Source organism: Sapajus apella, unplaced genomic scaffold (assembly GCF_009761245.1).
Source record: "Sapajus apella isolate SASKATOON/1434 unplaced genomic scaffold, GSC_monkey_1.0 scaffold4, whole genome shotgun sequence".
Taxonomy (NCBI): Eukaryota; Metazoa; Chordata; class Mammalia; order Primates; family Cebidae; genus Sapajus; species Sapajus apella.
Genome location: NW_022436944.1, coordinates 53,105,857 through 53,133,779, shown reverse-complemented (window position 1 = coordinate 53,133,779; position 27,923 = coordinate 53,105,857). Strand labels below are relative to the sequence as shown.

General features: G+C 39.2%; 2 protein-coding genes and 1 pseudogene across 51 annotated transcripts in view; 1 reads left to right on the top strand and 2 right to left on the bottom strand.

Moving 5' to 3' along the window:
• CLASP2 (cytoplasmic linker associated protein 2) overlaps positions 1 to 27,923 on the top strand; it is a 234,298-nt gene that overhangs the window by 189,085 nt on the left and 17,290 nt on the right. For all 50 annotated transcript variants that reach the window (XM_032269320.1, XM_032269052.1, XM_032269259.1 and 47 more), the window contains 2 exons: positions 24,856 to 25,049; positions 25,877 to 26,005. In XM_032269320.1, coding sequence (XP_032125211.1) covers positions 24,856 to 25,049; positions 25,877 to 26,005 — 323 coding nt within the window. The remainder of the gene's footprint in view (positions 1 to 24,855; positions 25,050 to 25,876; positions 26,006 to 27,923) is intronic.
• Positions 35 to 22,692, bottom strand: LOC116537642 (annotated as a pseudogene).
• LOC116543670 (60S ribosomal protein L36a-like) lies at positions 26,328 to 26,717 on the bottom strand. The gene has a single exon (XM_032269437.1). The coding sequence runs from the start codon at positions 26,688 to 26,690 to the stop codon at positions 26,370 to 26,372; it is 321 nt and encodes a 106-aa protein (XP_032125328.1). The 5' UTR covers positions 26,691 to 26,717; the 3' UTR covers positions 26,328 to 26,369.

Here is a 27,923-nt window from a genome sequence, read left to right as displayed (position 1 = left end):
AAGACCTCTTTTCTAAATGGTCCATATACTCTGATCAGAAAAATCCAAAGGCTACCATTTTGGAGGTTTTCTAGAATTCTAGGCTGTCTGTTAGACTGTAGGCTTCAAAGCCTTGGCTTGTCATACTGGGCCAGGTTTGTACGGGAGATAGGCCTACAGCTGGACCAGCAAAGGTGCTGAGAGAGGAACCCTGTCCTCCTACCTGGTGCTTTGTGGGTGAGAGGTACTGATACAGACAGTGGAAAGAAGAGCTGGATATCTCATTCTCATCAGGAAGATCCTACAGTTCTATGATTTGGGATGTGTCATAGGCATCAGAGTACAAAGCAGGAACTGATGCTACCAGCTTCTCCCACTGAGTATCTTGCATTTGGAAATCACTTGTGGGACTCTCGGTGAAGGTAGAGTTCCATGCCCAGTTGGAAGCGCCTAAGGACTGAGGTGGAAGGGAGCTGTAGAAATCTGAAACCACAGGAGAAAAGCGTAAGAAATGATAGATGTTCTCAGGAAGGTGGGCACATCCTTCTTAGATAGAAGGATCTGGCTTGGTAGCATTGCTGATTGCTGCTGCTGTTGCTACTGCTGCTGCTGCTTTTTTCTGTTTGAATCGCTGGTTCCTGAACCAAACCTTTACTGTTGACTCTGGTAGGTGGAGTTTCAAAGCTAGTTTCTCCTGACAATTTCTCAGGACATGTCAGAACATGTTCTCGCTAAACAGAGCTTCTAGCTCTTCATACTGTTTGCGGGTGAATGAAGTACGTTCTTGATGCCTTCTCCATGTTGCTGTCCTGAATCCCCTTAAGACTAACCGTTTTCAGTCCTGCTTGCTGTGTCTCTCTCTGGAAATGCAGTTTCCTTAGCACATCCTCATCTGTTTTCAGTTTTGATGGGTAAATACCCAGAAGTAGAATTGCTGGATCATACAGTAGTTCTGTTTTTAATTTATTTAAGACACTGTATTGTTTTTCACAGCAGCTGTACCATTTTACATTCCTGTCAGCAGTGCAGAAGGGTTTCAGTTTCCCCATATCCTCACCAATACTAGTTATTTCATTGTTGTTGTTGTTTTAGTGGCCATCTGTATGGATGTGCGGTGATATCTCATTGTAGTTTTGATTTGCATTTCCCTAACGATTAATGATGATTACCATCTTTTCATGTGCTTATTGGCCATTTGATTATCATCTTGGAAAAATGTCTGTTCTACTTTTTTGCCCATTTTTAATCAGTTTGTTTATTTTTGTTGTCGTTGCCAGAATTCTCTGTATATTCTGGGTATTATGACCTTTTCAGATATATGATTTGCAAATATTTTCTTCCATCCTGTGGGTTGAAATTTTACTCTGTTGATACTGTCTTTTGAGACACAAAATATTTTGATTTTCATTAACTTTAATTTCTCCATTTTTTTGTTGTTGTTGTTCCCTGTGCCTTTGGGGTTATATCCAAGAAATCATTGCTGAATCCAATATTGTGACACTTTTGCCCTGTTTTTATTCTAATAATCTATAGTTTTAGTTCTTATATTTAGATATTTGATACATTTTAAGTTAATTTTTGTATGTGCTATAAGGTAAGATTCAGCTTCATTCTTTTGCTTATTGATAATCCAGTTTTCCCACCATCATTTGTTAAAAAGACTGTCTTTCACCATTGAATGGTCTTGGCACCATTGTCAACAATCATTTGACCATATATTTATTTTGGAACTGTATATTCTGTTCTGTTCTATGTGTTTGTCTTTATGCCATTAACATGCTGTTTTGATTATTGTAGCTCTGTAGTAAGTTTTTTTGTTTTTTCTTGTTTGGTTGGTTGGTTGGTCGGTCTTTTGTTGTTGTTGTTGTTGTTGTTGTTGTTGTTGTTGTTTTGAGACAGAGTCTCACTCTTTTGCCAGGCTGGAGTGCAGTGGTGTGATCTCGGCTCACTGTAGCCTCTGCCTCCTGGGTTCAAGCGATTCTCCTGCCTCAGCCTCCTGAGTAGCTGGGACTACAGGCGCATACCACCACGCCTGGCTAATTTTATGTACTTTTAGTAGAGACAGAGTTTCACTATGTTGGCCAGGATGGTCTCCATCTTTTGACCTTGTGATCCGCCTGCCTTAGTCTCCCAAAGTGCTGGGATTACAAGCCTGAGCCACCACACCCAGCTGGCTCTGTAGTAAGTTTTGAAATCAGGAAGAAGTATGAGTCCTCTAGCTTTTTTTTTTTTTTTTTTTTTTTGTTTCTTTCCCCCAAGACTGTTGTGGCAAATTTGCTGTTACTTAAGATTTCTTATTAATTTTAGGATAATTTTTCTATTTCTGTAAAAAGTGTCATTGGGATTTTGATGGAGATTGCACTGAATCTGTAGATCTCTTTGGATAATATTGATATCTCAACATTATTGTCTTCCAATTCATAAAAGTGGGATGTGCTTCTATTTATATATATCTTTTATTTCTTTCAGCAGTGTTTTCTAGTCTTCATTGTGCAAGTCTTTCACCTCAGTTAATTTTGATGTACAGTCATGCAGCACATAACATTTCAGTCAATGTCAGACTGCATTTATGACAGTGGTCCCATAAGATTAAAATGGAGCTAAAACATTCCTGTTACCTAGTAATATCATAGCTGTCATACCATGCTAGTGCAGTGCATTACACATTTGTGATAATGCTGGTGCAAACAAACCTACTGCACTGCCAACTGTATAAAAGTATAGCACAATGTTACTGCGCATACAATAATGCGTGATACGTAATACTTGATATCCATAACTAACAACTGCGTTACTGGTTTATTTATGTATGTATTTATTTTTGAGACAGGGTTTTGCTGCTGCCTAGGCTGGAATGCAGTGGCATGATCTTGGTTCACTGCAGCCCCACCTTCCTGGGCTGAAGCTATTCCTCTACCTTAGCCTCCTGAGTAGCTGGGACAACAGGTGCACACCACCATGCCCAGCTAATTTTTTTTGTAAAGTTGGGGTTTTATAATATTGTCCAGGCTAGTTTAAAACTCCTGGGCACAAGTGATCTGCCTGCTTTAGCTTCCCAAAATGCTGGGATTACAGGCATGCGCTACCATGCACAGCCTGGCTTTGGTATTTACTATACTATAATTTTCATCACAATTTTAGAGTATACTCACACTTTTAAAAAAAGTTAACTGTAAAACAGCCTCAGTCAGGTCCTTTAGGAGGTATTCCACAAGAAGGCATTGATTATCCTAGGAGATGACAGCCCCGTACATGTTATTACCACTGAAGATCTTTCAGTGGGACAAGATATGGAGATGGAAGACAGTGAAGTTGAACTTGAAACTGTATAGGCCTAGACTCATATGTGTGTTTGTGTCTTAGGTTTTAACAAAAAAATTTTTAAATTTTTAAAAACTTTTGAAAGAAAATGGCTCCTATAATAAGAATATAAAGAAAAAGCCATGCACAGTGACTCATGTCTGTAATCCCAGCACTTTAGGAAGCCAAGGTGAAAGGATCCCTTGAGGCCAGGAATTTGAGACCAACCTGTGTAACATAGGGAGACCAATGTCTACAAAAAATATTTTAAAAAATTTTAGCCAGGCATGCTGGCACACATCTTTGGTCTCAGCTACTTGGGAGGCTGAGGTAGAAGGATCACTTGAGGACCAGGAGGTAGAATGAGCTGCTATTGCACCACTGCACTCCAGCCTGGGCAACAAACCAAGACCCTGTCTGAAAACAAACAAACAAATAAACAGAAAAAAACAATGTAAAGAAAATATTTCCGTACAGTTGTACAGTGTGTTTGTGTTGTAAGCAGAGTGTTATTACAGAAGAGTCAAAAGATTTTTAAAAATTTGTTTGTGGCCAGGCATGGTGGCTCCCACCTGTAATTTCAGAACTTTGGGAGGCCGAGGCAGGTGGATCATGAGGTAAGGAGTTCAAGACCAGCCTGGCTAAGATGGTGAAACCCCATCTCTACTAAAAGTACAAAAAAATTAGCCAGGCATGGTGGCAGGCTCCACTCGGGAGGCTGAGGCAGAGAATTGCTTGAACCTGGGAGATGGAGGTTGCAGAGAGCTGAATTCATGCCACTGCATTCCAGCCTGGGAGATGGAGCGAGACTTCGTCTCAAAAAATAATAATAATTTGTTTGTAAAATAAAAATCTTACAGTAAGCTGAGATTAATTTATCATTGAAGAAAGAAAAGTTTTTTTGTAAATGTAGTATAGCCTAAGTGTACAGTGTTTATAAAGTCTACAGTAATATCCTAGGCCTTCCCTTTCACTCACCACTCACTAATTTACCCAGAGCAACTTCCAGTCCTGCAAGTTCCATTCATGGTAAATATTCTATACAAGTGTACTATTTTTCCTCTATTATATTGTATTTTTACTCTACCTTTTCTATGTTTAGATAGACAAATACTTATCGTATTACAGTTGCCTACAGTATTCAGTACATTAATATGCTTTACAGGTTTGTAGCCTAGGAGCAATAGGCTATCCATATAGCTTAGGTATATAGTAGACTATATCATCTAGGGTTTGTGTGCATATACTCTGTGAAGTTCGCACAGTAAGGAAATCATCTAACAACACATTTCTCAAAACTTATTCTGGTCATTAAGCAACACGTGACTGTATTTTATTATCATTGATGGTACTGAAGTGGAATTATTTGTGTAAGTTCCTTTTTAGATTGTTCATTGTTAGTGTATAGAAATGCAAATGATTTGGGGGGTTGATTTTTTGTCCTACTACTTTGCTGAATTCATTTATTAGTTCTAATTTTTGTGTGTGTGCAGTCTTTAGTTTTCTAAATATAAGATTGTATTATCTGTGAACAGAGATAATTTTGCTTCTTCCTTTCCATTTTAGATGCCTTTTTTTTTTCTTTTTATTGCCTGGTTGCTCTGGCTACAACTTTCAATACTATATTGAATAGAAATGGCAAATGTGGGCACTGTTACCTTGTTGCTGAAAGTGTGTTTACTGTGGGTTTTTCATACATTACTTTTATTATTTTGGAGTAATTTCCTTTGATTCCTAGCTTTTTGAGTGTTTTTATCATGAAAGGATATTGAATTTTATAAAATGCATTTTCTGTAGTCATGGAAATGATTATGTGTTGGGTGTTCTTCCTTCCGTCTGTTAATGTGGTATATTACATTGATCAGTTTTTGTATGTTGAGCCAGCCATCCTTGCATTTAGGAATAAATCCCATTTGGTCATAATGTATAATCCTTTTAATATATCACTGAATTTGGTTTGCTAGTATTTTGTTGAGGTTTTTTGCATCAGTGTTCACTAGGGATATTGGTCAGTAGTTTTCTTTAGTATCTTTGGCTTTGTATCAGGGCAATGAGATAAGAAGTGTTCCCTCCTCTTCAATATTTCAGAAAAATTTAAGAATCGTTGTTACTAATTCTTCTTTAAATGTTTGGTAGAATTCAACAGTGAAGCCGTCAGGTCCTGGACTTTTCTTTGTCGGAAGATTTTTGATTATTAATTCAGTCTCCTTATAATATACAAAGATTGAGCCAGGCACGGTGGCTCATTCCTGTAATCCCAGCACTTTTGGAGGCCAAGGTGGGTGGATCACCTGAGGTCAGAAGTTCAAGACCAACCTGACCAACATAGAGAAACCCCGTCTCTGCTAAAAATACAAAATTAGCCAGGTGTGGTAGCAGGTGCCTATAATCCCAGCTACTCGGGAGACTGAGGCAGAAGAATCGCTTGAACCCAGGAGGCGGAGGTTGTGGTGAGCCAAGATCATGCCGTTGCACTGCATCCTGGGCAGCAAGAGTGAAACTCTGTCTCAAAAAAAAAAAAAAAGTATGTGTGTGTATGTAAATGTGCATATATATATGTATAAATGTGTATATGTGTATTTATATATATAAAAGATTGGCTGGGCGTGGTGGCTCACACCTGTAATCTAAGCACTTTGGGAGACCAAGGCAGGCAGATTACAAGGTCAAGAGATCGAGATCATCCTGGCCAACACTGTGAAACCCCGTCTCTACTAAAAATACAAAACCTAGCTTGGCGTGTAATGTCCCTGCTTTTATTTCTGATTTCAGTAATTTTGATTTTCTGTCTTTTTGTCTTAGTCCATCTAGCTCTGGGGTCCCTAGCCCCAGGCTTTGGACCAGTGCCACTCTGTGGCCTGTTAGGGACCAGGCTGCACAGCTGGAGGTAAGCAGTGGGCTAGTGAGCATTACCACCTGAGCTCCACCTCCTGTCAGATCAGCAGCAGCATGAGATTCTCATAGCACAAACCTATTGTGAACCGAGCATGGGAGGGATCTAGGTTGCACGTTCCTTATGAGATTCTGATGCCTGATGATCTGAGATGAAACTGTTTTATCTCAAAACCATTCCCATGGAAAAATTGTCTTCGACAAAGCCAGTCCCAGTGCCAACGAGGTTGAGGACTGCTGATCTAGCTGAAGTTTTGTCAACTTGTTTTATTTTCTTGAAGAACCAACATTTGGTTTCATTGATTTTTTTTTTTCTGTTTTTCCATTCTCTGTTTTCTGTTTCATTGATTTTTTTTCTGTTTTTCCGTTTTGTTGCTCACTGCTCTGATCTTTATTAATTTTCCTCATTCTGCTGGCTTTAGGTTTAGTTTGTTCTTTTCTAGTTGTAAAGTTAGGTTGCTGATTTGAAATATTTCTCATTTATTTATTTTAACTTTTATTTTAGGCTTGGGGGTACATGAGAAGCTTTGTTACCTAGGTAAACACATGTTATACATATTATTTAATTACCCAAGTATTAAGCTCAGTACCCAATAGTTATCTTTTCTGCTCCTCTCCTCTTCCTGTCCTCCCACCCTCACCCCTTCAAGTAGACCCCAGTGTCTGTTTCCTTCTTTGTGTTCATAAGTTCTTATCATTTAGCTCCTCCCACTTGTGAGAACTTGTGGTGTTTGGTTTTCTGTTCCTACATTAGTTTACTAAGGATAATAACTTCCAGTACCATCAATGCCCTCTAAAAAGACATGATCTCATTCTTTTTTATGGCTTTACACTGTTCCATGGTATATATGTATTACATTTTCTTTATCCAATTCATCATTGATGGACATTTAGGTTGATTCCATATCTTTGCTATTGTGAATAGTGCTGCAGTGAACATTCACGTGCATGTGTCTTTAAGATAGAATGATATACATTCCTTTGAGTATATACGCAGTGGATGGGATTGCTGGATTGAATGGTAGTTCTTCTTTTAGCTCTTTTAGCTCTTTGAGGAATTGCCATACTGCTTTCCACAATGGTTGAACTAATTTACACTCCCACCAACAGTGTTTAAGTGTTCTCTTTTCTCCACAACCTCATCAACATCTGTTATTTTTTTTCTCTTTCTTGTGATAGTGAATAACAACATCAGTTATTTTTTGACTTTTAAAGAACAGCCATTCTGACTGGTATGAGATGATATCTCATTGTGTTTTTGATTTGCATTCCTGTAATGATCAGTGATATGGAGCTTTTTTCATATGGTTGTTGGCCACATGTATGTCTTCTTTTGAGAAGTGTCAGTTCATGTCCTTTGCCCACTTCTTAATGGAGTTGTTTTTTCTCTTGTAAATTTGTTTAAGTTGCTGGGTATTAGAACTTTGTCAGAGAGGCATTGTTTACAAATATTATCTCCCATTCTTTAGGTTGTCTGTTTACTCTGTTGGCACTTCCTTTTGCTGTATAGAAGCTCTTAAGTTTAATTAGATCACACTTGTCTATTTTTGCTTTTGTTGTGATTGGTTTGGTATCTTTGTCATGAAATCTTTGGTCATTCCAATGTTCAGGATGGTATTGCCTAGATTGTCTTCCAGGGTTTTTATAGTTTTGGATTTTACATTTATGTCTTTAATCCATCTTGAGTTGATTTTTGTATATGGTGTAAGGAAAGGGTCCAGCTTCAATCTTCTGCATATGACTGGCTAGTTATCCAAGCACCATTTAGGTGAGTAGGGAGTCTTTTCCCCATTGCTTTTTTTTGTCATCTTTGTAGAAGATCAGATGGTCATAGATATGCAGTCTTATTCCTAGGCTCTCTTTTTGTTCATTGGTCTGTGTGTCTGTTTTTGACAAGTACCATGCTGTTTTGGTTACTGTAGCCTTGCAACATAGTTTGAAGTCAGGTAACATGATGCCTCCAGCTTTGTTCTTTTTGCATAGGATTGTCTTGGCTATTTGGGCTCTCTTTTGGTTCTATATGAATTTTCAAATAGATTTTTCAAGTTCTGTGAAGAATGTCATTGGTAGTTTGATAGAAATAGCATTGAATGTGTAAATTGCTTTGGTCAGTATAGTCGTTTTAATGATGTTGATTCTTCCTATCCATGAGCTGGTATGTTTTTCCATTTGTTTGTGTCTTCTCTGATTTCTTTGAGCAGTGTTTTGTAATTCTCATTGTAGAGATCTTTCACTTCTCTGATTAGCTATATTCCTAGGTATTTTACTCTTTCTATAGCAGTTGTGAATGGGATTGCCTTTCTAATTTGGCTCTTGGTTTGGCTGTTGTTAGTGTATGGGATTGCTAGTGATTTTCATACATTGATTTTATATCCTGAACTTTGCTGAAGTTGTTTATCAGTTTGAGGAGCTTTTGGGCTGAGACTGTGAAGTTTTCTAAATATAAATTGATGCCATCTGCAAACAGAGATAGTTTGACTTTCTCTCATCAATTTGGATGCCATTTATTTCTTTTTTTTTTTTTTTTGAGACGGAGTCTCACTGTGTCATCAGGCTGGACTGCAGTGGCTCATTCCCAGCACACTGCAACCTCTGACTCTCAAGCAATTCTCCTGCCTCAGCTTTCCGAGTATCTGGGCCTACAGGCACACACCACCACACCTGGCTAATTTTTATATTTTTAGTAGAGATATATTTCACCATGTTGGCCAGGCTGGTCTCAAACTCCCGACCCCAAGTGATCCACCCACCTCAGCATCCCAAAGTGCTGGGATTATAGGCATGAGCCACCGCCTGACCTGGATGCCCTTTATTTGTTTCTCTTGCCTGATTATTCTGGCTAGGACTTCCAGTACTATGTTTAATAGGAGTGGTGAGAGAGGACATCCTTGTCTTGTGTCAGTTTTCTAGGGGCATACTTCCACCTTTTGCCCATTCCAAATAATGTTGGCTGTTGTGCGTTTGTCTTATATGGATGGCTCTTATTATTTTGAGGTATGTTCCTTCGATACCTAGTTTTTTTGAGAGTTTTTAGCATGAAGCAGTGTTGAATTTTATCAAGTCTTTTTTTGTGTCTATTGAGATAATCATGTGGTTTTTGTCTTTAGTTCTGTTTATGTGATGAATCACATTTATTGATTCATGTATGTTGACCCAACCTTGCATCTGGGGATAAAGCCTACATGATCATGGTGGATTAGCTTTTTGATGTTCTGCTGGATTCAGTGTGCCAGTATTTTCTTGAGGATCTTGCACTGATGTTCCTCAAGGATATTGGCCTGACGTTTTTGTTGTTGTTTGTTGTGTTTTTTGTTTTTTTGTTTGATTTGGTTTGGTTTTGAGACAGTCTTGCTCTGTGACCAAGGCTGAAGGGCAGTGGTGCAGTCTTGGCTCACTGTAGCCTCCACCTCCTGGGTTCAAGCAATTCTTCTGCCTCAGTCTCTCAAGTAAGTATCTGGTATTATAGGTGCATGCCACCATGCCTGGCTACTTTTTTGTATTTTTAGTATAGATGGGATTTCACCATGTTGGCCAGGCTGGTCTCAAACTCCTGACCTCAGGTGATCTGCCTGCCTCAGCTTCTCAGAGTGCTGGGATTATAGGTGTGAGCCACCATGCCCAGCCTCTGCCAGGTTTTGGTATCATTCTTTGATGCTGGCCTCATAAAATGAATTGTGAAGGAGTCTTTCCTCCTCAGTTTTTTGGAATAGCTTCTGCAGGAATGCTACCAGCTTTTATTTGTACATCTGGTAGAATTCAGCTGTGAATTTATCAGATCATAGGCTTTTTTTTTTTTTTTTTTGGTTTTTTTTTGTTTGTTTGTTTGTTTTGATAGGCTATTTATTAGTGATTCAATTTTGGAGCTTGTTATTGGTCTGTCCAGGGAATCAGTTTCTTCTTGCATCTGTTTTGGGAGGGTGTACGTGTCCAGAAATTTATCTGTCTCTTCTGGGTTTTCTAGTTTGTGTGCATAGAAGTGTTCGTTGTAGCTTGTGATGGTTTTTATTTTTTTGTACAGTCAGTAGTAACATTCCCGTCATCATTTCTGATTGTGTTTATTTGTATCTTCTCTCCTTTCTTCCTTAGTAGTCTAGTTAGTGGCCTATTTTATTAGTCTTTTCAAAAAAAACCCAACTCCTGGATTCATTGATCTTTCTTTTTTTTTTTTTTTTAAAGGCTAGTCAAGTGAAGCAGTGGGAGTGGAGAAGGAACAAAGAAATCTGTAACTGGCTGTGATCAATTAGTTGTAAAGCACTCAGACCAGCCTTCATTGATCTTTTGAATGATGTTTTGTGTCTCAATTTCTTTCATTTCAGCTCTGGTTTTTATTTCTCATCTTCTGCTAACTGTTGGGGTTAATTTGTTCTTCCTTCTCTAATTCTTTCAGTTATGAAGTTAGGTTGTTGTTTTGAAATCTGACTTCTTTTTTTTTCTCTTTTTGAGACAGAGTCTTGTTCTGTTGCCCAAGCTGGAGTGCAGTGGTGCGATCTCAGCTCACAGCAACCTCTGCTTCCCAAGTTCAAGCAATTCTGCCTCAGCCTCCTGAGTAGCTGGGATTGCAGGCATGTACCACCAGACCCAGCTAATTTTTGTACTTTTTGTGGAGACAGGGTTTCACCATGTTGGCCAGGCTGGTCTCAAACTCCTGACCCCAAATGATCCACCCACCTGGGCCTCCAAAGTGCTGGGATTTTACATTTGTGAGCCACTGCAAGATCTGGACTTTTTGATGTTGGCATTTAGTGCTGTGAATTTACCTCTTAATACTGCTGTAACTGTATCTCAGAGATTCTAGTACCTTGTATTTTTGTTCTCACTGTTTTCAAAGAACTTGATTTCTGCCTTAATTTCATTATTTACCCAAAAGTCATTCAGGGGCATGTTGTTTAATTTCATATAGTTTCATGGTTTGAGCAATTCTCATAGTCTTGACTTCTGTTTTTATTGCACTGTGGTCCAAGATCGTGTTTGATATGATTTTGGTTCTTTTACGTTTGTTGAGGATTGTTTTATATCCAATTATGTGGGCAGTTTTAGAGTATGTGCCATGTGATGATAAGAAGAATGTATATTCTGTTGGTTTGGGGTGGAGAGTTCTGTAAAGGCCTATCATATCTATTTGGTCCAATGTTGAGTTGATGTCTTGAATATCTTTGTTAATTTTCTGCCTTAATGATGTCTAATACTATCAGTGGAGTGTTGAAGTCTTCAGCTGTTACTGTGTGGGAATCTATGTCTCTTTGTAGATCTCTAAGAACTTGCTTTATGAATCTGTGTACTCCTGTGTTGGGTGCATATATATTTAGGATAGTTAGGTCTCCTTGTTGAATTGAACCCTTTTTCATTATGTAATGTCCTACTTTGTCTTTTTCGACCTTTGTTGGTTTGAAATCTCTTCTGTCTGAAATTAGGATTGCAACCCCTGCTGTTTTCTGTTTTACATTTGCTTGGTAGATTTTCCTCCATACCTTTATTTTGAGTCTCTGAGTATTATGACATCTGAGATGGTTCTCTTGAAGACAGCATACCATTGGATTTTGCTTTTTTATCCAGCTTGCCACTCTGTGCCTTTTAATTGGGGACGTTTCATGTTTACATTAAAAGTTAGTATTGATGTGTGTGGATTTGATCCTGTCATTGTGCTGTTATCATGCTGGTTATCATGTTGGCTTGTTTGTGTGGTTGCTTCACAGTGACACTGGTCTGTGTGTTTAAGTGTGTTGTTGTATTAGCTGGTATGGTCTGTCTATATTAAGTGCGCCTTTCAAGATCTCTTGTAAGGCAGGACTGGTATAATGGATTCCCTCAACATTTGTTTATCTGAAAAGGATCTTATTTCTCCTTCACTTAGGAAGCTTAGTTTGGCTGGATATGAAATTTTTGACTGTGAAGATTTTTTTTTTCTTTAAGAATGTTGAAAAAAAAAAAAAAAAAAAAAGGAATGTTGAATATAGGCCCCAATCTATTCTGGCTTGTAGGATTTCAGCCAAGAGGTCCACTGTTTGCCTGATGGAGTTTCCTTTGTAGGTGACCTGCCCTTTCTCTCTAGTTGCCTTTAACATTCTTTCTTTCATTTCGATCTTGGAAAATCTGACAAATACGTGTCTTGGGTATGATCTTCTTGCGTAGAATCTTGCAGTAATTCTTTCTGAATTTGACTGTTGGCCTCTCTAGCAAGGTTGGGGAAGTTTTAATGGATGAGATCCTGAAATATGTTTTCCAAGTTGTTTCCTTTCTTCCCCTCCCTTTCAGGGATGCCAGTGATTAATAGATTTGGACTCTTTACATAATCCCATACTTCTCAGATGTTTTGTTCATTCCTTTTTATTTTATTTTATTTTTTCTTTATTTTTGCCTGACTGTCTTATTTCAGAGAACCAGTCTTCAAATTCAGAGATTCTTTCTTCAGCTTGGCTTATTCTTCTGTTAATATTTTCATACTGGCTAATTCATCCTTGAGCTCCTGTATCACTTTATTGTGATTCTGATTTTCCTTATTTGGGTTTTGCCATCCTCCCGAATCTCAGTGATCTTTGTTTCTGTTCATATCCTGAATTCTATTTTTGTCATTCCAGCCAGTTCAGCCTGGTTGAGAACTCTTGCTGAAGAACTGGTGAGGTAATTTGGAGGACATACGACTCTGGCCATTTGAGTTACTCAAGATCTTGCGTTTGTTCTTTCTCATCTCTTCATTGAATGTTCCTTTAACTGCATTGTAGCTTGAGTACGGTCAAATAGACTTCTTTTTTGGATATTTTCACCAGACTGAAGCTTTATACAGGGTCTTTATTTGAAGCTGACTTTTTGTCTCTGGTTTCAGGTAGGGGTGTATTAGTCCATTCTCATGCTGCTAATAAAGACATGCCTGAGACTGGGTAATTTATAAAGGAAGGAGATTTAATCAATTCACAGTTCTGCATGGCTGGGCAGGCCTCAGGAAACTTACAATCATGGTGAAAGAGGAGGCAACAAGATCCTCCTTACATGGTGGCAGAAGAGAGATGAATGAGTGAAGGGCGTGGGTAGAAAGCACCTTTTAAAACCATCAGATCTCATGAGAACTCAGTATCACAAGAACAGCATGAGGGTAACTGCCCCCATGATTCAGTTACCTCTCACCAGGTCCTTCCCACGACATGTGGGGATTGTGGGAACTACAACTCAAGATGAGATTTGGATGGAGACACAGCCAAACCATAGCAGTTAATGAAGTATTTTTGGTGTTAAAGCTTTGGGGTATAATCCAGCAGGTGGCACTTTAGCTTATTGGTCAGTTGGTAGCCTCTTCCTCAGTTGTGTGGTCCCCTGTGTTTCCTCACGGTTGCAGCCATGTTCCCTCTCAATGCTCCGAAAGTGAGGGTTCCTTTCCCCCTTGATTATTGGCTATAGATCACAACTTGGCACTCCTCAGTTGCCCAGTGAAGCTCTAGGGCAATCTTAGTGTTAATGTTGTTCCTTCCCCGACTTGGAGGCAGCAAAGGAAGGGATCTTAGTAGTGCTGGTGGCTGAGAATAGTTTGTTTGTCTCCTGGTGGCTCCACCTTAGAGAAGTACAGGTCAGCAATCACTTATTACGATCAGCCCAGGATGGAGAGTCTATGCTGTGGGCCCAAGCCAGGGGTTTCCTGTCTGGTGACAAGCAGTGAGGGGTGTATGGGATCTGTGTGAGATGGACTGACTGGTCCTGCATCTTGCTGGAGGTATGGATAAGCCACTTAAGGTCTTTGCTCCTTCATTAGTCCAAGGGTGGCAAGGGCAGTTCCACTGCAGATGCAGTGGCAGAGAGGCTTTACTTTGCCCCTGGAGGCTCTGTCCAGGGTGTTGCCATGTTGCTAGTGAGCTGATAGCTCTGGCAGGAGGTGACTGTAGGTTCAGGCCTGGAGGACCTACTCAGTGAAGAGATATGGGAATAAGAACCCACATAAAGCCTGGCCAGTTTTCATAGGGCTGCTGCGCTATGCTTGGGGCCTGCTGCAGTCCCTAAGATTTTGTAGTACGTACTGTTTTGAAGCCTACAAAACACCAAAGATGGCAGCCTGTCACGCCCTCTGGGAGCTGTGTCCCACTGAGGTACAGGCCTGTTGCCAGCCCAAAGGCACGCACAGGAAGTATCTGGAGACCCCACATCCCACCCAGTGAGGAGGAAGAGGTTCGGGGATCCACTTAAAAAAGCAGTCTGGCCATGTTTCAGTAGAGCACTTGTGCTGTGCTGGAGGCCCACTGCAGCCCCTGGTCACCTCAGACACTGAAGGCTGGAATGGCTAAGTTGCCCAAACAGCAAAGATGGTGGCCCACCGCTCCCTCTGGAAGCTCCATCCCAGGGAGGTTACAAATCTCTGCTGGCTGTAGAAAACCAACAGGAGGTGGCTGGAGGCCTTGGTTGTGAGGTCCCACCCAGTGAGGAGGAATGAGATCAGGGACTCACTTAAAGAAGCAGTCTGGCCAGGCATCGTGGCTCACATCTGTAATCCCAGCACTTCGGGAGGTCAAGGCAGGCAGATCACTTGACACCAGAAGTTCAAGACCAGCCTGGCCAACAGGGCAAAACCCTGTCTACTAAAAATATAAAAATTAGCCTGGCGTGGTGGTGCACTCCTGTAATCCTAGCTATAAATTTAAAAAAAAAAAAAAAAAAAAGCAGCAGCAGCCTGGCCACGCTTTGGTAGAGCAGCTATGCTAGGGGAGTTTCTTCCACCTCCTGGTCAGTTCAAACTCTATAAAGCCCAAAGGCTGGATCAGCCAAGTTACCCAAACAGCAAAGATGGCAGCCTGCCCCTCCCTCCAGGAGCTCCTTCTTAGGGAGGTGCAATGCTGCTACCAGTGGCAGTCTGGAATTCCAAGCCAGTGGGTCTCATCTTGTGAGGTGCTGTGGAAGTGGGGCCTGCAGGCTGTCGCTGCTCAGCGCCCTGGATTCAGCCCCTTTCCTAAGGCTATGTACAGGGTCTGACCTCCCACTTTGCCAAAAAGCCCAAGTATCTAAGGCTCCAGGGTCTCCACACATGCCTGAGTGGCTCCTCTGCCAAGACTCCACATGGCTCTGTCAGACTGAAGGCCAGCGGAGTGGGTTCACAAGATCTCCTGACCCGAGGGTTGCAGAGATCCGTGGGAGAAACATGGTTTCCTGGGGCGACACATTCACTCACTGCTTTCCTAGGTGGGGAGGTTCCCCTGGCTCTGTGTTGCTCCCTAGTGGGCTGTCGTCCTGTCTTACTTTTCTTTGTTCTCTGTGGGTCAAGTTGTTTCGTCGATTAGTTCCGATGCCAGTACCTGGATATTTCACTCGAAGGTATATTTATTCACCCTTTCCGTTTCTCTGTGAGAGAGAGCCTTGCACACTAGCTACTTCCAGTCAGCCATCTTGCCCCTTTATCCTTTCTCATTTTTAAATGAACACATTTATAGCTATAAATTTCCCACTTGTTCTGTTTTCACTATTTCACACTATTTTCACTGTGTCCCATAACTTTTGGTATGTAGTTGTTTTTATTCAGTTGTCTCTGACTATATTCTAGTTTCTCTTGTGATTGCTTCTTTGATCCATTGAGTATGTTGTTTAATTTCCTCAAATTTGTGAATATTCCAGTTTTATTTCTATTACTAATTTGTAACTTCATCATATGGTGGGAGAAGATACTATGTATTATATACATATTTTAAAATTTGTTGAAACTTACTTTGTGCCTCAACATACAACATATATTGGAAAATGTCCTGTGTGCACTATGTATGTCTGTTGGATGTAGTTGTTTTGTTGTGTTAAGTCCTCTGTTTACTTATCTCCTGTCTCTTGGTTCTATCCATTATTGAGAGTGAGAATTCAGTAGTGAGAGTCCAACTATTATTGTAAAACTGTCTTTTTTTTTTATTTTTATTTTTTTTTAAGACGGGGTTTCACCATGTTGGTCAGGCTGGTCTTAAACTCCCGACCTCAGGTGATCTGCCTGTCTTGGCCTCCAAAGTGTTTGGATTACAGGCTTGAGCCACCACGCCCGGCCAAAATGTCTTATTTTTCCGTTCAATTCTGTCAGTTTTTGCCTCGTATATTTTGATGATCTGTCATTAGCTGCATAAATGTTTATAGTTACTTATTCTTGATGTATATTGAATCTTTTATTAATATATAATGTCCTCCTTATTTATCTCTTGTAACTTTTTTTTTTTTTTTTTTTTTTTTTTTTTTTACGTGTTTTCTTTTTTTTTTTTTTTTTTTTTTTTTTTCCTTTTAAAGACAGGGTCTCACTTTCATTGCCTAGGCTGGAATGCAATGACTCAAATCATGGCTTACTGTAGCCTCAACTTCCTGGCCTCAAGTGATTCTCCCACATCTGCCTCCCAAGTAGCTGGAACTACAGTCACGTGCCACTATGCCTGGCTAATTGTTTGTATTTTTAGTAGAGATGGGTTTTGCTGTGTTGCCCAGTTTGGTCTTCAACTTCTGGGCTTAAGTGATCTGCCTCCCTTGGCCTCACAAAGTGCTGGTATTAAAGGCATGCACCACTGCACCCAGCCTGTTTTGTCTGGCATTAGTATAGCCACCCCTGCTCTCTTACTATTTATTGATGTACCTATTACTATTACTACTGATATACCATGCAAATAGTATTATTACTATTTAGAAAAGTATTACTTTTGTAATTACTATTTACAAAAGGATAGAACATTTTTCTATCCTTTTGTTTTCAACCTATTTGCGTCTTTGGATCTAAAATGAGTTTCTTGTAGAAAGCATATAGATCATGTGCTTTTTATCCATTCTGCTAATCTCTGTCTTTTGACTGGGCGATTTAATTCATTTACATCTAAAGTAATTACTGATAAGAAAGGACTTACTTCTGTCATATTGCATTTGTTTTCTGTGTGCCTTACAGTTTGTCTTTTGTTTGTTACTACTTTTGTGTTTAGTTGTTTTGTAATGAAATGTTTAAATTTCTTATTTCCTTTGGTGTATATTTTATAGCTATTTTCTTGGTTGTTTCCATGGGGGTTACATTTAATATCCTAAAATTATAATGCTACTTTAAATTTATGCCAGTTTAATTTCAAAAACATACAGAAACTCCATGCCGTTCCATCTCTGACCCTAACATTTTCATTTGTTGGCATTATAAAATTACATCTTTATATAATTGTCTCCAGAAATACAAACTATCTTTTACTACGTTAGTCTCTTAGATTATGTAGAAAACAAAAAGTAGAGTTACAGTCCGTTATTAGAATAATAGTAGTTTTTATAATTGCCCTTGTATGTGTTTATCTTTATTGAGATCTTTATTTCTTCATGTGGTTTCAAGTTACTGTCTAGTGTACTTTTAATTTCCCCCTCACTTTTGAAGGACAGTTTTGACAGATACAGGTTTCTTGGTTAACACTTTTTCTTTTAGCACTTTGAATATATCAACCTACTGCCTTCTGACCTCCAAAGTTACTCTAGTGAGAAATCTTCTGATAATCTTATTGAGGATCCTTTTTTATGGCACTGGTTACTTATGTCTTGCTGCTTGCAAGATTCTGTCTTTGCCTTTTGAAAGTTTGATTATCATGTGTCTTCATGTGGATCTCTGAGTTCAATTTACCTGGAAGTCATTGAGCTTCTTATATGTTTATGTTCATTTCTTTCATCAGATTTTGGTGGATTTCAGCCATTATTTTTTCAAATATTCTTTCTCTCTATTCTCTTCTGATACTCCCACATGAATAGACTTGCTCACTTGATGATGTCTCACATATCCCTTAGGCTCTGTTCACTTTTCTTCAGTCTTTAATAATTTCCATTTTCTTATCTTCAAGTTCACTGATTCTTTTGCTTGCTCAAATACACTTATTAAGTAATTAGTGATTTTTTTTTTTTTTTTTTTTTTTTTTTTGAGACAGAGTCTCACTCTGTCACCAGGCTGGAATGCAGTGGCATGATCTCGGCTCACTGCAACCTCTGCCTCCGGGGTTCAAGCAATTCTCCTGCCTCAGCTTCCCAAGTAGCTGGGACTACAGGTGCACACCATGACACCCAGCTACTTTTTGTATTTTTAGTTGAGACCAGGTTTTACCATGTTAGCCAGGATGGTCTTGACCTCATGATCCACCCGCCTTGGCCTCCCAAAGTGCTGGAATTACAAGCGTGAGCACTGCGCCTTGTCACACTAGTGAATTTTTTTTATTTCAGTCACCATACTTCTTAGTTCCAGAATTTCTTTTTCATTTCTTTTTAGGTTTTCTATCTCTTTACTGATATTTCCATTTTGTTCATACATTATTTTCATTACTTTATATACATCTTAATTTCTTAGAGCATCTTTAAGACAGGTATTTTAAAGTCTTTGTCTAGTAGGTCTGCCACAGATCTTTTTCAAGGGCAGTTTCTGTTTATTTTTTCTTCGAATATGCTGTACTATCCTGGTTGTTCAAATGCCTTGTGATTTCTTTGTCGAAAACTAGATATTTGAATCTACTAATGTGGTTACATTGGAAATCAGATTCTCCCATACCCCAGAGATTGTTGACTTATTTTTGCTTGTTGTTTCTGGTTTTAATTGTTGCAGGCTTTCTCTGTACCAAAGATTAGCTTCAGCCTGAGGTATAAACTTAAGGTCTTCTCAGATCCTTTCTGAGCCTCTATCTTTTTCTGGGCATGCATTGTCACTTTCTAACTCTCCCTGTATATGCAGTTGTTTTTGTATATCCTGGTCTTTAATGTCTGTCTCACAAAAGGAAAAAGAGAAAAATGTAATGAGAGGGGCTAGGCCTTTAAGCCCCTGCAAGTCACCTTAGCTGGAGGGGGAAGGGCTTGCAATAGTGAGGAAAGGTACAACAATAATGGCTGCCTGCCTCTGTCTGTACCTCTGTGATCAGAAGCAGCAGTGTCTATGACATGGAAAGGGTCTTTGGAAGAAGAAAAGAAAAGCAGTAGTCAATAGCTCACAGATCTTCAGTATTCACAGGATAAGGTTCTTTTTGCATCTCACAAGCTATGTGCAAGCTGTTCCAGCAACATGTGCACAGCTGCCTGCCAATAAGTTGGGGCTGGTGGTGGGAGATGGGTAGTTGCTACTGTACTAAGAGCTGAAATTGATAGAAACTAACTGCACTTTACTATCCAAGATTTTCCCTAAAATTTCTAAACCTTCAGTACACTAGAGTTCCAAAATAGTTACATCAGACAGATTCTGTTGTCTGGGTGATGAGACAGAGTTCTGGTGCTTCCTACCTCTCCATCTTCCCAGAATCTCTCAATAATATCTTATAGCTAAAGGATCCATTTTAGAATCACACATTGCATTTAATCATCATGTCTCTATCAGTGTTTTCCTCCAGGGCTCAGTCTTTCCTTAGCTCTCATGACCAAGACACTTTTGAAGTTATTTTGTAGCATTTCTCTGAATGTAGTTTTGTCTGGTGTTTTCTCATGATTAGACTCAGGTTATACATTCTTTGCATCAGTATCACAGAAGCAATGGTGCATTCTTTTCATTGTACCCTATCAAGTAACACATGGTTTCACTTTGCTCCATGACTGGTGATGTTAACTTTGATCTCTTGACTATGGTAGGGCAAACAAGACTTTTCTTTGTAATTAATAAATGTTTTATCAGAAGATACAAATTTTTTTTTTTTTTTTTTTTTGAGATGGAGTTTTGCTCTTGTTGCCCAGGCTGGAATGCAATGACACAATCTCAGCACACCACAACCTCCACCTCCCGGGTTCAAGCGATTCTCCTACCTCGGCCTCCTGAGTACCTGGGATTACATTAGACCACGCCTAGCTAATTTTGCATTTTTAGTAGAGACAGGGTTTCTCCATGTTGACCAGGCTGGTCTCATACTCCCAACCTCGGGTGATCCACCCACCTCGGCCTCCCAAAGTGCTGGGATTACAGTGCTGTGAGCCACCGTGCCTGGCCAAGGTCCTAATATTTTTAAACAGATTAAATATTCTGTTCATCATTAAACTTAAATTCATTTATTTAGAAAAGCTTTTATTTTCTATTTATTTTAGATAATTCACGTACATGTTTGTAACAGTATGGACTCGTAGTTTCCCATTGTAATGATCATTATTTATTTATTTTGAAGCTCAAATTGCCCTTGATTTGACCAAACAGGATTCCATTCAAGCTGGCTTTTGTTGTTCTTTTGACATGTCCCATCCTTGCATTTTGGTACTGTTGTATACTGCTTCAGTCCCAGAGTCAGTCATTTCTCCAAGGATCTATTGTTCCTATTAATGGAAAACGGTTTTTAAAGGCTAAGGTCTGGACTCTAGATGTGCTCACTGCTAGTGGGATGTCACTGCTCTCTAGATCTCTCAGTGGGCAGAGCTAAGGAGTGTGCGTGTGTAGAGATTTACTATCTGTTTTCGTATCTATCAAAAGCCATGTTTTTACACCAGTGGTTCCAGTTCCATTCTAGCACCAAGGAAATTCTAATTTCCAGATTGATAACCCTCTTTTCTTACTGTGAGAAACCTAGCTTTTGTTATCTTTAATATATTTACCAATTTGACCTGTATGCAACCAATTCTTCCTGCTACCAGTTTTTCTGCTGTCTCTGCTACCGCCTCCTCACTTGCACAGATATACTCCTCATCCTGCTAGGCTTTGCCATTCCACCCTCACCCAAAACCGTGGGTGCCATTCTTATTCCACTTCAGCTCCAACAAATCACACCTGAATTCTACTCTATGTGGACACCCTTCCTACCTGTCTGGGTTGAAAACTGATATATTCACCAGTGGAGACCCTCCTTGTGGTCTGTTTGAGAATCCGTGTCCTAATGCCTGGTCATTTATAATTTTGATAACTTAAAAAATATCCTTTGCATTTATTTGATTACTAATGAGCTTGAGGAATTATGTTTTTACCAACTTCTCATGTCAAGAGACAATATATCAGCCGGGCGCAGTAGCTTACACTGTAATCCCAGCACTTTAGGAGGCTGAGGCAGGCGGATCACCTGAGATCAGGAGTTCAAGACCAGCCTGGCCAAAATGGTGAAACCCCATCTCTAACAAAAATTAGCCAAGTGTGGTGGTGGGTGCCTGTAATCCCAGCTACTTAGGAGGCTGAGGCATGAGAATCACTTGAATCCAGGTGATGGAGGTTGTAGTGAGCCAAGATCACACCACTGCACTCCAGCCTAGGCGATAGAGCAAGACTCTGTCTCAAAAAAAATAAGAGAGAGAGAGAGAAAGACAACATATCAAAAATATCATAAAGCCAAAATTACGGCATTTTAACAAGATCACTCCCTGATTGTCTAATTCTCCTCTCCTTTACTAAGGATCATATGTTTTATATTTGTTAAAGGAGGACATTTTTGGAAACTGTATAACTGAAATCTAAATTGGGTATAGTATTTTTGAACTTGAGAACACTATTTCATCACAGCCTAATGTGTGATATATTTCTGAAACATAGGTAGCCATTTTATGTTCAGAAAATGTTCTTTGAAGATGGATAAGCCCTCAGACTACAGTAGTACAAAGAAAAGAAAAAAAAACCTACAGTAGTAGTAGCAGTCCCAAGCTTTGTATGGCAGTTATTTTCATTTATTGCCTATTTTCATTTTTAATTTTGAGATGAGGAAGACCCTGTTTGACCTATTTTATTATGAACATTGTTAACATTATTCTTTTTTAAATTGTTCTCTATTTCTGTTGATTTTTTTTTATTCTCCTCCCTCATGCAGTTTTTGTTTTTGTTTTTGTTTTTGTTTTTGTTTTTTGGTTTTAAAATCTAAAATTTGGCAAAAGATAATTATTTTGTTCAAATCAGAATTTCTACAAAAGGAAATTACTTCAATATCTAATACGTACTGATTATGTTTCTTACCCAGTGTTTCTGCATACATTATAGTCGGGCATACACATTTATCAAAGTTAACAAGTCCAAAACAAGCCACTGATAACCTTTGTAAAGTTTACTAGGAACTATAATATTCTAGAATTCTACTTCTAGTGAGGATAGTGGAGTTATTCATATAAAAGCTTGCCAACCTGAAAGACTATTTCGTACTTCTTGAGGACTGCCGCAAAAATTTATTATCAGAATTACAATTGTGTCAGTATTTGTCAGAAGGACACGGGAATATTAATATTAATGATTTTACTGTATTCTAGCCCCAAGCCCTCACCGTGACCTTAGGGGACAGATGCTGTTTTCCCATTTTACTAATAATAAACCGTACCTCAGCAATAATTAAGAAACTGCTCCAATCAGAGTATAAGAGGCAGAGATTTAATGATACTACAAAGCTTATGTTCTTTTTACTTGCCCATGGTGATGCTCTCTGTCAGAAGGGGAAAAATTCAGTACCTTTGGATTATCTCATTAGTATGATACAGATAGTTCAGTTTTGTAACAATCTATGTGCTTTCTCTATAAGAAATTATTTTTCTGCCAGTCATCTGTCCAGACCATTATATGTCAGGTCATTTCTAATTATCTGCTAGGACAATTACAAAGCTCGCTTACCTGGAAAAGAGAACTGACTTCCTGTGTAAAGCATTTTCTTGTGAAAATTCATTCATCCATCTGAAATAAAATGCACTGTTAGGGCCGGGCGCGGTGGCTCAAGCCTGTAATCCCAGCACTTTGGGAGGCCGAGGCGGGTGGATCACGAGGTCAAGAGATCGAGACCATCCTGGTCAACATGGTGAAACCCCGTCTCTACTACAAATACAAAAATTCAGCTGGGAATGGTGGCGTGTGCCTGTAATCCCAGCTACTCAGGAGGCTGAGGCAGGAGAATTGCCTGAACCCAGGAGGCGGAGGTTGCGGTGAGCCGAGATCGCGCCATTGCACTCCAGCCTGGGTAACAAGAGCGAAACTCCGTCTCAAAAAAAAAAAAAAAAAAAATGCACTGTTAGAATGATCCTCTAACATCTTCGAAAGTCTGATAACGTATAACTTTATGGGAGTGATTTTTGTCTGGCTTATAGAGATGCATTCATCCTGCTGCAATAGTTCTTGTTAAAACCAGCAATAGTGTTCTAATATTGGTCTGCAGCATGCTGTATGGTTGTTTCATTCCAGAGAGATAGGAAGGAAATGAGTCTATGGCACAAGCCCAGGCCACTGCCTGCTGAAATTCCTTAGGGCCTGAATTTATCATGTTAACAATGTTCATAAAAAATTTTAAGAGGAACTCTGGTATTCTGTAATGTTCAAATGTGAGTTCTTCGATTTAACTGTTATTCCTACAAAAATTATTTAAAGCACTGTCTGACAGCTTGCTTAAAAATAAGCAGTAAGTGACTTTTAATGGTTATAAAATCCATGAGTTTGTAATTATGCTTTTAAAAAGAAGGCAGAAACAAATCAAAACTCCTTGGTAACCGCTGGGCCCAACTCTTAACACTGAAATTTAAAGAAAACTGTATTAAGAATCTATTCTGCCTTTTCTATCACAGTACTACTTTAGGGTAATCAGAATAGGTCTAGCTGATAAAGTTACTCTCTACAGAAGAATTCTACCCCATGGAAAGAATGGTATGATTAGATAATCACCATTTTTAATTCCTTTTAAAATAACTGATTCAACAACGAGTGGGATAAACCATTGGTTAAAAGATTTCTAGTCTGGGCATGGTGGCTCATGCCTGTAATCCCAGCACTTTGGGAGGACAGTAGATCACTTGAGCCCAAGAGTTCCAGACTGGCCTGGAAAACATGGCGAAACCCCATCTCTACAAAAAACACAAAAATTAGCCAGGTGTATAGGTGCATAGCTGTAATCAGGAGGCTAAGTTGAGAGGATCAGTTGAGCCTGGGAGGTGGAGACTGCAGTGAGCCATGATCACACCAGTACATTTCAGCCTTAGCGACAAAGTGAAACCCTATTTCAGATTAAAAGGGCAGGGCGGGGTGGGGGGGTAATTTATGGAGAAGTTTACAATAGTGGGATTAGATTGTCAATACCTAAGTCTAGTGGTCATTTTTGTCATCACTAAAAGCCATTTAAGCCTCCTGGCGTGAAACCATAGACATATATACTGGAGTATATAAAGAGGAAATAATAGATATATATGGGATTTGCTAGAAATACTTCAGATAAAAGGAAAGGAGGGACAAAGATGACCCAAGAATGGTAAAATTGGCCAGGCGCGGTGGCTCACGCCTGTAATCCCAGCACTTTGGGAGGCCAAGGTGGGCGGATCACGAGGTCAAGAGATCGAGACCATCCCGGCCAACATGGTGAAACCCTGTATCTACTAAAAATACAAAAAATTAGCTGGGCATGGTGGCTCATGCCTGTAGTCCCAGCTGCTCATGAGGCTGAGGCAGGAGAATTGCTTGAACCCAGGAGGCAGAGGTTGCAGTGAGCCGAGATCACACCACTGCACTCCAGCCTGGTGCCTGGCAGCAATGCGAGACTGTCTCAAAAAAAAATAATAAATAAAAAATAAAAACCAGTAAAATCTTAAAAACTGTTAAATCTGGGTGATGGGTATATAAAGGTTCATTATAGTGGTCTCACTTTTGTGTATTTTTATCATATAAAGTTTTAAAATGGCACTGGTGTTTTGGGAATGACAGAATTGAAAAGAAAATTACTTATGTCTTTTTTTCTTTGTCTTTTTTACAATAAACATAATGGTTATATCTGTGTTTGGTCATATAAAGTTGTCATCCCCATACTTGTGAGAGTCACCCTATAAACTTACAGAACTAATATCATGTCCTTTTGACAGATCTTTCCCTAGACCATTCTGACCTAGTTGCAGAGTTGTTGAAGGAGCTGTCTAACCACAATGAACGTGTAGAAGAAAGAAAAATCGCCCTCTATGAACTTATGAAACTGACACAGGAAGAATCTTTTAGTGTTTGGGATGAACACTTCAAAACAATATTGCTTTTATTGCTTGAAACCCTTGGAGATAAAGAGGTAAATGGCAAAATACGTAAACAGTAGCCTGTCCTTCCTTAGATTGCCTGTTAATCCGGTGCTACACGGATTTAGAAATTGCGAGAATGAGTCCTGCTGCTGCTGCTTTCTGCATAAAGTTTTCACTGTGAATTACTTTTTCTTCTAAACCAAGTACCTCAACAATTTTGGACAATTAACAACAGGAAAAATGAAAGGTTGCAGGCTGAATTCTTCTAGAAAAGTACATGTTATTTATTTTACGTGTTTAGTTGTTCAGAAGCAACTTCTTTTATTTTTTATTTTTTTAATTTAGTTTTATTTTATTTTAGTTTTTGAGAAGTAATCTTGCTCTTGCCAGGCTGGAATGTAATAGTATGATCTCAGCTCACTGCATCCTCTACCTTCTAGGCTCCAGCGATTCTCCTGCCTCAGCCTCCTGAGTAGGTTCGATTATGGGCATGTGCCACCATGCCCAACTAATTTTGTATTTTTGGTAGAGTCAGGGTTTCCCCATGTTGGCAAGGCTGGTCTCGAACTCCTGACTGCCAGCGATCTACCCGCCTCAACTTCCCAAAGTGCTGGGATTACTGGCATGAGCCACTGTGCCTGGCTCCAAAACTTTTTTTTATAGTCTGAATGTAGTTCTTGATTTCTTGCAAATATAATAAATGTAACATAAATTTTGAATTAGAGGTGAGAAAACTTAATTAGTAGTATACCACATACTTTATGCAGTTGTCTACAATTCCTCTTCTAATAGTAAGACCCTTAAGTTACAAAATTTGAAAATGTTAAAGATTATCTACAACCCAAAGTATTAAAAATATTTAAATGTTTCTTCTTAGCCTTCAATCAGGGCTTTGGCATTAAAGGTTTTAAGAGAAATCCTGAGGCATCAACCAGCAAGATTTAAAAACTATGCAGAATTGACTGTCATGAAAACATTGGAAGCACATAAAGATCCTCATAAGGAGGTAAGTTACCTGGCAGTTAAATTAATATTTCATTATTTTATTTCATGAAACATGTAAACATTGTGTAAAATGTAGCCTTATTAATCATTTTCTTGAACATTTGCCTTGACATTCAAGGTAATACCTGATCAAGATGCAAGCATATTTTTTTCTATTAAATGAATTAAACAGTGATACCATGGCCTTTCACCTAAAATAGACCCACTCTAGGAAATAATTTGATTTCATTTTCTCCTTCACCTCACCTTGAGTTTTCTACTTAGAGTTTAGCAATCTTATTTTCACTTTCCATTTAGCAGTAAGAATTTGATTTTTTTTTTTTAACATAAACTTAAGATTTTATTGTCTTCATAAAAGATGACACTTAGAACTGGATCACTTGGCCCTTTCTCTTCTTATCTCCTCCCAATTCAAAATGCTTGCATCTTTTAATAGCCAGCATTCTCTTAGATCTGCAGTTGGGCTCAACGCACTCGAGCCTCAGCACAGTCTTCTTTGTAGTTTTAGCCTTTTTCCAGAAAATCGGCTTAGTTTGCCCACCATAGGCACTCTGCTTCCTGTCATAACGCCGCTTTCCCTGGGCATACAGAGAATCCTTGCCCTTCTTGTACTGTGTCACTTTGTGGGGTTGGTGCTTGCCACACTTCTTACAGAAAGTCCGGTGGATTTTAGGAACGTTCACCATTTTTGCATGAGCGCTACTGGCACGGAAAGAAAGAGGCCGGACCAGAAACGGAAGTTCCTGATTTTTTTAAATAACTAATGAAGATAAGAATCATTGTTTTGGGGGGGAATTTGTTTGTTCATTTTTGTTCATTTTTGTTCATTTCATTTTGTTCAATTTGTTTGTTGAGTCAGGATCTCACTCTGTCACCCAAGCTGGAGTGCAGTGGCATGATCACAGCTCACTGCAGCCTCAGCCTCCCAGTTCAAGTGATCTTCCCACCTCAGCTTCCTAAGTAGATGGGACTGTAGGCATGCATCAGCACGCCTGGCTATTTTTGGTATTTTTTTAAAGATGAAGTTTCACCATGTTGCCCAAGCAGGTCATTATTATTTTTAAGTGATAAATTGCCTAGGGGAACTATTTATCTGCTACAAGTTTATTCACCAAAGTAATGAGGACAGCTTTCATGAAATTTCATAGTACTTGGTAGTCATGATATCTCTCTCCCCTTCTTCACCAGTGACATTGATCAGATAACTGAAGATTTTTATTATAATCTCAGAAAGAATTAGAAAAAAATATCAAAGAGGGACTAGTAGGCTTTTGGGCAACAGGTGGTGTTTGATTCTATGAATAAGTTCTTTAGTGGTGATTTCTGAGATCCTGATACATCCCTCACCCTGTTTTCTTTCTCCCAAGTCCCTAAAGTCCACTGTATCATTTTAAACTTTTGCATCCTTGTAGCCAGCTCCCACTTATGGATGAGAACATATGATCTTTGGTTTTCCATTCCTGAGTTACTTCACTTAGAATAAAGGTCGTCAGTTCCATCCAGGTTGCTGTGAATGCCATTATTTTATTCGTTTTTATGGCTGAGTAGTATTCCATGGTTTGTGTGTGTGTGTGTGTGTGTGTGTGTGTGTGTACATGTGTGTACACACATATAACACAGTTTCTTTATCCACTCATTGATTGATGGACATTTGGGCTGGTTCCATTTTTTGCAATTGCAAATTGTGCTGCTGTGAGCACATGTGTGCAAGTATCTTTTTCCTATCATGACTTACTTTTTTCTAGGTAGATACCCAGTAGTGGGATTGCTGGATCAAATGGTAGCTCTATTTTTAGTTCTCTAAGAATTACATATCTAAGAGAAAGCAACTGAGCAATAATAGAATTAGGTATCTCTGGTAGAACCAAGACAGAAGCAAAAGACAAATCAAAAAAGGAAGGTTAAAATAGCAATGAGAT

Coding starts and splice junctions, on each gene's coding strand:
- LOC116543670 (XM_032269437.1), bottom strand. CDS start 26,690: ATGGTGAACGTTCCTAAAATCCACCGGACTTTCTGTAAGAAGTGTGGC.